Genomic DNA, 9,858 nt, shown 5'->3' with positions numbered 1-9,858 from the left:
TCCCTAAATTCACGTCTTGACTCTTGAGGTGATAGAGGCAAGATTACATGAGTTATTACCTTAATTACTTCAAAAAGTGATTGACGAAGGTAATAGGAAGTAGAAGGAGAGGTCACGTATGAGGCGAGGGGGAGGCAACAGAGACCACGTCGCTGCGATTTGGCGTTGGACAGTAGAGAAATGCTGAATGTGCGTGTAAAAAGCGTGTACCATGTCGTGTATTTTGGAATAGAGAAGCATTTTAGTCCCTTCCACTCTATGGACCACGATGGATAAGAATGTTTGTTTGCTTATGCAGGAGTAATTAGACCACTTAAGGCCTCGGCCCAAGTTTCACGTGTGATGGCCCAACTGCTCTTGAGTCTTGACATTACTTGGGCCGTTCCGATGGCCGCCACCTGTCACTCCGAGTAGATCATGAGGGTTAGCTGTTCGATTTGATTCGTGTTTCTTCTGTGAGTACATACTCTATCTTTCACTCTTTAAGTGTCGAGAATCTCCTCTCTTATGATTAGGGTTTTCTTTCTCTCACTTCTCTTGGAAACTACTCTCTCCGTCCGCAAACAGGAGTTCCGTTTTTTCATTTTAGTCCGTCCGCGAATAGGAGTCCCGGTTCACTTTGACTATAAATGGTATTAAGGCCACACCTTCCACTAACTCATTCCACTCACATTTCATTTAAAACTAATATAATATATACAAGTGTGACTTCTACTCTACTAACTTTTTTTCACCCAGTTTTCTTAACATTTCTTAAAACCCGTGCCGCCAATAAATGAAACTCCTAATGGCGGACAGAGGGAGTACCTCTCTCTGACTTCTCTGATCATCTTCTGCTGTCACTCTTCTCGTGTTTTAGTAAATATTGACCGGTGTAATCTCTAATAGAAGCAACTCCTCAGTTGCTTTGCGAAATCCGACGCTAAATCGAACCCTGCAGTTTGATTTGCTAAGTCGGGGAGGTTTCTTCGGTGAACCAGTGAGATCTTAGAGTACCTTGTGTTCTTGTGGTTTCTGGATTTTCTTCGTTTTGAGTTGGTTGTGGTGAGTGAGGTAATCGGTGAAACCCTAGGATTTTGGTTTTTGGTGTTCCTATGTTACTCGTCTTATGACTGTTAGTGAAGATTGAGGAGGTTCTTGGTCATGTTAGTTGAAGTGCAACTTCGGCCATTATTCTCTAATCATCTATCTTCTTTTGTCTTTGTTCGGTTTCTTTGTTAAGAATTTGTTCACAGCTCCGCAAGGATCTGATATTTATTGTTAATAATGTACTTCCTCTGGTCCATTAAAAGTAAAACAATTTTTTTTTTGGATTGTCCCATTAAAAATAAAAAATTTCTAAAATGAAAACATCTTTTATCTCTACTTTTTCATCTCTCTAATTTTATTCTTTCTTCATTAACTCACAAAATAACACTATATAGAATTCTCATTTTAATTTCTAAATGTTTCATATTTAATGAAAGGGAGAGAGTTTTCCTTAAGTGATACGGGGTGAACTGCTTGGACTTTGAGTCAGTGGACTGATATTTCAAAAATTTGTGTTGCTTACTTTGAGATTCTGACACTGTAGAGATTAATCATGTGCATAGAGAAAAGTATCTTGCAACTATTAATTTTTTTATCACATTTCAGTTATAGCTTTATTAGAGAAGTCCATGTCTTAGAGAACCAGCCGTTTTTTTAATTAGTTGGATGCTTCATGCAGATTAGATGTTTCTAATATACATCTATATATTATGCCGAGTCTTGCATTTTAATGAAAAAAAAAAACCTAATTATATTAGATTCTCATGATGGCGTATCCAAGATTTTTGATACAGGGGTGCGAAAAATAATCACGAACTATTTAAAGTTTCAAATTTTAGCTAGTCATTTTAGTTCTATTTGTTTTGTTTTCACAGTTTTTATATTCTTTTAAATATTCTCTCTATCTTTTTTTATAAAAAAAACTCTTTTAAAAAAATTTGAGTTATGCACATAGATACTTTGTTATTAAGACTATATTATATAAAAATTTAATTGTATAAATTATTAAGAACAAAGTAAATATCAAAATTAAATATAAATGAAATAAAATAAAATTTGACAAGAGTATGTCAATGTGTATTGAATTAATACAAAATTTTAGGAGAAGTAGTTAGCAATGAATGAAGATAATATCTATTAAAAATGAAATAATAAACGAAAACTAAATAGGAATTAAACAAATTGAGTTGAAAAATACTCCCTCCGTCCTATGTTACTTGCACTTTTCATTTTAGGTCGTAAATTTGGGATTGATTTTTTAGTGTAATTAAATTAGTATTTTAAGTGTAATGACACATCACTTAATAAATGATCTCTTAACTTAATCTAACATATTAATTAAATGCAGTAATTCTAACTTAAACTATAAATAGTGTAATGAGTTTGTGACGACTAGACTATAATTGAATTTTGATTTTATCTCTAAGTATAATATTGTTAACCATAGGTTTTGGGGTAAAACTGTACCCCTTGTTCCCATGTAGATATGCCACTGCTCGTGAGGGCGCAAGGAGAGTACCAATAGGGGGAGATGAGGCCAGTGGTGTCACTGGTGAGGCGATGGGGGGAGGGGGAGTTCATTCACATGATGGGGCTGGACAAAAAAGCTGTTGTAATAAAAATATTGGTGTTATGTCGTATAAAGAAATCAATGCGTTATATTGCAAACAAATACTCATATACATAAAAAAAAAATTTACAGTATATATAAAGAAGCAATCAAGAACAAAGAATACAATCAAGGAATAAAAAAACAAAATAATAAATTAATTGAACTCATGGCCAAAACAGCAGAATACTTAAGTCAGCTGCTATAGTAATATATTTATGGAGGTACCTCCTCGTATGAAACATATCTAGAAATTTAACGTCAGCTGCTCATGTAAGCGAAAAACATAAACACGTCATCTAGTCAATTACTAGAAATTTCTTCACAATATACATCAATGAAATCAATCCTTACACTTTTTATAAATTATTTTTGTTATATTCTTGTTAGTTGGAAATAAAACTGATTAACCGTGATTAATTAAAAAATTACAATCAAATTAATTAACAAAAAGAATAGATCAAGTTTTCGAGTGTTCAGGCATTACAATAGCTCATTAATTGAACGCATAATTTCTATACATCACTGCGTTCTCTCATGCATTCTGCATCAGCATAACATAATTTGCTTGCTAAAATTTTATATTCTAGTTTGGTGAAATTTTATTTTGAATGCATTCTTAGATGGCTTCTTGTTCTTGGTATTGGAATCATGAGCGAGCCAAGTTTAAGGGCAAAAATACTATAAATAAAATTTGAAGAATTTAACCGAAGTCATATATATGGAAATTCGTAGAATTAAAAACATCAAGATGACGTACATAAAAAATTTGAGGAGTGTCCCATTTGAATCACCTCGTAGTAGATAAATTAAATTGTGACACTTATATTTTATTCCTCATTTTTATTTGGCGATCCACTTGCTTCTCGCGCTTCTTTCTTCGAATTTTCCACACTACATATTTCTTTATCTTGATTTTCAAGATTTAATTCTTCAAAATTCAATTTGTTTAATCATACTTAAAAGTCTCAATACATGATTGCATATTAAGTAGAACATAATCGTCCAATATAGCTTTTTTTTTTTTAGAATTTCCTATTTATCTTAAAAAACTACAATAACTCTGTTGAGTTCTACAACTTTTTGAATCTTTTTAAAAACATATTAATTTCAATTTTTAAAGAGAAAAAAACATAGTCGTTCAATATAATAGTGAGAGTTCAAGCTTCTATTGAATCAATGGACCAATGGTTGGTAAACATTAAAGTGTACAACTAAGCAAGAAAGAGAAGTTAGAGGGGAAACACCTACTGCCAACTGCCTATTTCCATGATAATAAACTCAACCAAATGCCTCTGCCCCTTTCCCCCACAAAGTCAGAAAGTAGTTGTATGTGATCAAATATAGAGACAGAGAAACTTTGGAGACCTCAACATATTGCCTTTCAAGGTGAATGTATGATCAAATGTGTTGAATTGAAACATCAACATTTTTTAATAGTATTGATTGTTGTTTGAGTGAAGGTGGTTGCCTATGACAAGACACAGAGTAAGATGGCATTCTTTGATTCATCAAGAGCTCATGACTTTGTGTTCATATCTGGGACTAAGGTAATGTTTGGTGGTAGACTGGTAGTGATCAGAGTGAGTGTTGATTTTACGATTGTAACCTCGTTGTTCGTTGGCAGATGCGGAGCCTGGCTAAGACCCGGGAGAGCCCTCCGGACGGATTCATGTGCCTAAACAGTCATTCCTCTTTGTATTATAATTTCCCAAGGTTTGAATTATATGCATACTAAAATCTATCTATATTGATTATTTTCTGAAAGTCTGAAACTTTGTCTCCAGGACAATTGACAATTCTAAACCCTAAACCCTATCCTTAAATCCTACTATCCCATGTGGCATTTCGCATCATGTTTGGCACAACTAATCAAACGAGGATGTATATGTGGATTCTGCACTAATTTTCAAAATAAAATAAAATATACCACTAAAACACAATTTACTCAAATAAAAAACAGAACATTTTTGTTGGCTATTTCCACGATCTCTTCTCATACCTTAGGGAAAATATCGGGTGATTTCTGCTTGGATTCATAGAGTATTCAAAAAATGATGGAGAAAGTGGGCTCTTTGATTTCATTTTTTATATTTTTGGTCGACTATTGTGTTAGGGTTGTCGCCGGTCTCCCATTGTTTAAACTTGTTTATGTTGGTCCAACGTTAATAAATTGGTCCATTGGTTTGTTGAATTTTGTAAAGTTTAGAGGTGTTATTTAATTTAATTAGGGTTTCTGAAAATTATTGGTTTAATTATGTTATTTTGGGGTCCGTTTGTGTTGATTTAGATTATGTGATGGGTTTTCGATTATGTGGGGGATTTCCAATTTATGTGAAAGGCTTTCTTATTTAATAGTGTGTAACAAAAAAAAAAAAATAAATAAATAAAAAGAGTGCCAATTAAAAACCTTCAAATATTTTGAAAAAATCAATTCAATAAAAATAATCGACAAAAGCATTCTAAGGAAAAAAAAAATCAATGTACTACATAACAAACAAATACTCTAATGGAGTGTAAAAGGATACTCCGGAAGTAGCAATCAAGAACAAAGAATCCAATCAAAGATTAAAAAACAAAGAAATATGGAGTAGAATTCATGGCTAAATTTATACTAGTCTTCATGTACCTCTCCACTTTTTGAAACTGATATAACAGAAAAATGGTGTTTGTGGAACAGGTATAAGCTTCACAAGCCAAGCAATAGGCCATGAAAGTGCCCCAATTCCCACACAAATTCCCCACTCTTCCAAACTCAGCTTCTCTGTATCAGCAAACTTATTCAACAACTGCACCATCAATGCTTGAAGAACCAGTGTCACTCCAACAATCCCCACAAACATTTTATTCTTTTGCAACCCTTCAAACACATTCCTCTTCTCAAGCTTCCTTGCATTGAACTTATTAAATACCTGACACATCACAAATGCATTAAATATCAAAGTGTTCTTCACCTTTTCACTCACACCAAGCAGACCCTCTCCTCTAAACTGCAGCACCAACAACACCACAATCTGGTACACAGCCTGAGCCATCAGATTCCGCCACATCACATTACTGATCAGCGCCTCGTCCCGCCCAACTGGCTCCATCAGCTCCCTCGCCAGCGCCAAGGCCGCGAGCGTGTCAATGATCAGATTCACCCACAGCAGCTGCACTGCAGTCAGAGGCACCTCCCCGGCTGATACGGCTGCCACAAAGTTGACCGCCAGCGCCGTGATGTTGACTGTCAACTGGAACTGAATGAACTTCTGTATGTTGTTGTAAACCTCTGTGCCTTGGATCCCCATCGACAGGCCTATGTCCGCCTCTTTTAAGGGCGGTGCATCGTTCGTCCCGTCTCCTGTGACTGCCACCACATGGTCTTTCGTCTTCAAGCACTGCACCATGAGGATCTTGTCAAATGGGGAGGATCTCTCCATCCGCTCCTCGTCTGTGTAGTTACGGAACTCAGCCATCATCCTCTTCATAGAATAGGCAAGAGTTAGAGTCAAAGCCAGAGGCGAACGTTCCGGTGTAGCAACCACAGCAATGATCACAGCTGCAACAATCCCTATGGCAGAGTTGATCACATCAACTGCTTTAGTCCTGCTCCAATTAAACTCTTTCTCCCCATTGTCATCTTGTGCATACTCTGTGAAGTATCGAATCACCCACACAACAAGAACCAGAAAATCCGCAGCCAAACCGAGCTTTAACATAGAGGAAGCGAGCTTGTTTAGGCTGCTCTGCAGCGTCGTCGCCTGCTCTGTAACCCCGGCTATCCTCCTCATCATCTCTCCCAACAGAGTGTTCATCCTAACACCAGTCACCAACATTTTCCCATAGCCTTCAGCCACCTTGGTTCCGGAGAAGCGAAAGTGGTTGGCCGAGCTTTTGATCTCACTCTCCACACGAAGAGAGTGGCCATCCAAGAAGAGGCCGTCTGCGGGGACCTGATCACCGGTGTTCAAGAATACAATGTCGCCAACAACGACATCGTGGATTGGGACCTCTTCCCCTGTGCTGCTTCTGACAACTTGTACTAAAACGTTGCTGGTTAGTTTGGGGAGGCGTCTGCTCTGGGTGAAGTTGATAACAGCGGAGATGGAGATGATGAGGAAGACGAGGAAGAATATGGTAGCGCCGTCGTACAAGCCTTGTCTGCAGCGGGGCACGTTGATGCCAATGGCTAGAGAGATTGCGGCGCAGGCTAGCAGGAGGAGGTTGGATGGATCCTTGAAAGGTGTGAGCGTAAAGTGGAGGAAGGTTTTGTTGGGAGGAGGAGATGGGTAGGTGTTTGTGCCAAAGGCTTGTTCGTCGCCGGTTATTCCGTCGTGGGGGTCGGAATTGAGGGCGGTGGCGACGCCTTGAGGTCCTTCGAGGTGGTGGTCAATGGCGATTGTTGAAGGTGGAGAGAGGAAGGCTCTGGAACAGTAGATGGTGAGGAAAGTGTTGTGCCACATTTTTTTGTTGAGATTGGATGAGCCATGCAAATGCACCAGCTCCATGCACCCTGACTTTGCTTTGATCATGATTTCTGACATTGTATTACTATTAATTTTTCCTTTTTCCTTTTTACTTTTTCCACTTGTAAGTGTTTATATAATATTTATTGGAACGTGTACAATCAGTGGTATCCGATCGATTCTTCTAAGAGAAACTCCAATCTTTTGTCAACACGCTTTCTCATCACTAGAGTTAGAAATTTTGTTGGATTCAATCTTTTTATAGGAAAGCCTAAGTATTGGTTAAAGAACAAATAAACTAATAATTACACTATCGTTAGTTATTACTAATATATAATTAAAATGTGAGGAAAAAAAATGCGAATGCTTTTTAGGACTACATTGTAGATTGGCTTGTATGTATGATTTTTTGTTGATTGCCTTTTATTAGCTCCAATTACAACTATATACATGAATGATTTATTTATTATTGCACAAACTTGATTTGTTCCAACTCTCTCTTTTTTATTTGATTATTGTTTCTATATATAAACAAATCGCATTATTAAAGGTTTATTTGCATTTTAGACAATATGTCTTCAATGTAATCCGTGAAAGTTCATCTACATCATCCACTAATTTTTTTTACATCATCCATGTCACGTAACAGCACAAAGTTAGAAGGAGGTTATAACTTTTAAGGGGTGGAACCATTAGCGAACCCTATATAATGTGGCCCCATTTGACTTTATTAATGGAGATAATGTGGCCCCATTTGACTTTATATATGGGCGTATGATAGAGTTAAGCAACAATATGGAGCAATTGAATAGTCAACCGCGTGCATGTATCACGCGAATTGATGTTGTATTTGTTTAATTAAGATCATATAAACGAATAATTATATACTCCTAGTACTCCCTCCGTCAATAAATATGAAATATTTGGTTTTCGGTACGTAATTTTATGCAGTATTGTTTTGTGAGTTAACGAAGAGAGAGTACACTAAGATAGAGAAAAAAGTAGAAATGATGTTATTTCTATTTTAATAAATATTTCATTTTTAATTGAACAATCTAAAAAGAAAAATATTTTATTTTTAATGAGACAAAGAGAGTACATAGTTATTTGCTCTAATAAATTGATTAAGAAAAATTAAAATTAAAATGTGAGAAAACAAAAAAAAACACACACAAATGCTTTTAAGGCTACATTGTACATTGGCTTATAGAATATTCCTGTCCCAAGATAATTAAGGAATTTTTTTTTTCCATAGAATTTTAAAAATTGATACGTTAATGTCTAAAGTAGAGCAAATAAGAGAAATAATAAAATAAAAAAAATCTAATTTAACTTTATATATTAATGGATATAGTGTGGCCCCATTCAACTTTATATAGTAATGGTGTATGTGACAGAGTTAAGCAACAATATGGATAATTGAATAGTCAACCGCGTGCATTTATCATGCGAATTGATGTTGTATTGGTTTAATTAAGAACGTATAAACGAATAACTATATAGTACTTACTCCGTTAATAAATATGAAACATTTGGTTTTCGATAAAAAATTTATGCCGTATTGTTTAGTGAGTTAATAAAGAGAGGGTACAGTAAGAGCATCTCCAAGAGGAGAGGTAAATGGAGAGGTAAACTAATATAACTATCATATTTACCTTTTCTTCATGAAAAATCATTCTCTATTGATGGTATTATACCTTTTCCCATTTTAAAGAGGTATCTTTACCTCTCTATTGATGGAGAGGTAAAAGCATATAACCACCATATTTACCTTCTTTTCATAAAAAATTATTCTCCAAGGGGAAAGGTATTTGAGAAGGTATTACACTTTATGTTTTTTAATGCTTTTGTACTAGTATTATTTTATTTTTTTAAATGATATACCTTTCTATATACCTTTTATCCTTGGAGTTGATTGATTTTTAGAAAGGTATATTGCACTTTTTGAGAAGGTATAAACATGATATATCATTTTCATTTACCTTCTCCCCTTGGAGTTGCTCGAAGTAGAAATGGTGTTGTTTCTATTTTAGGAAATGTTTCATTTTCAATCGGACAACTCATAAATGAAAACGTTTCTTTTTTAATGAGACAAAGAGCGTATACAGTTACTTGCTCTAATAAAATGATTGAGAAAAACTAGAATTAAAATGTGAGAAAAAAAAGGCCCAAATGCTTTTAGCGCTACATTGTATATATATATTGGCTTGTACTCCCTCCGTCCCATAAAGATTGTCCCACTTTGATCGGGCACGTGTTTTAAGAAACGTAATGGAAAGTGGGTTGAAAAAGTTAGTAGAATGTGAGTCCTATTTGTATATATTAGTTTTATAATAAAATGTGAATATGAATGAGTTAGTGGAATATGAGGTCCACTACCAAAAATGGTAGAAAGTGAATTGAGACAAACTTTGTGGGACAGACTGAAATGGAAAAATGGGACAATCTTTGTGGGACAAAGGGAGTAGCATATTCTCGTCCCAACATAGTTGATGCATTTTTTTTTTGCATTGAATTTAAGATATTGATGATAAAGTCTAAAGTAGATAAAGTAAAGTAAGAAAGATGAATAAAGAGTAAAAGTAAGAGAGATAATAAAGTTTTTGCAACTATCTCGAGACAATCTAAATGAGAATATGATTCAACTACCTTGGAATAGAGGGAATAATTTTTTCTTAATTGTTACACAACTTTTATAAGTTTCAATTTCAACTATTTACACTGAATAATTTATTTTATGGATAATAGTTGTGCTTAAACAATGAACTTTTT

General features: G+C 35.1%; 1 protein-coding gene across 2 annotated transcripts; it reads right to left on the bottom strand.

The window, feature by feature from the left end:
* Nucleotides 1-4,200: 4,200 nt before the first annotated feature.
* Nucleotides 4,201-7,236, bottom strand: LOC125220781 (putative calcium-transporting ATPase 13, plasma membrane-type). 2 transcript variants are annotated; one of them, XM_048122926.1, is made up of 2 exons: nt 5,321-7,236; nt 4,201-4,356 (listed from the first exon to the last, which is right to left on the bottom strand). In XM_048122926.1, exons 1-2 carry the CDS (start codon nt 7,162-7,164, stop codon nt 4,317-4,319), a joined length of 1,884 nt encoding a protein of 627 aa, XP_047978883.1. In that variant the 5' UTR covers nt 7,165-7,236; the 3' UTR covers nt 4,201-4,316. The 2 variants fall into 2 exon arrangements, with proteins under 2 accessions (XP_047978883.1, XP_047978879.1); XM_048122922.1 differs by lacking the exon at nt 4,201-4,356 and having other exon boundaries at nt 5,028-7,236.
* Between the last annotated feature and the right edge of the window lie 2,622 nt (nt 7,237-9,858).

The sequence above is a fragment of the Salvia hispanica genome, chromosome 1 (assembly GCF_023119035.1).
Source record: "Salvia hispanica cultivar TCC Black 2014 chromosome 1, UniMelb_Shisp_WGS_1.0, whole genome shotgun sequence".
Classification (NCBI taxonomy): Eukaryota; Viridiplantae; Streptophyta; class Magnoliopsida; order Lamiales; family Lamiaceae; genus Salvia; species Salvia hispanica.
Note: the sequence above shows the minus strand (reverse complement) of the source record. Positions and strands in the feature narration are given on the sequence as shown.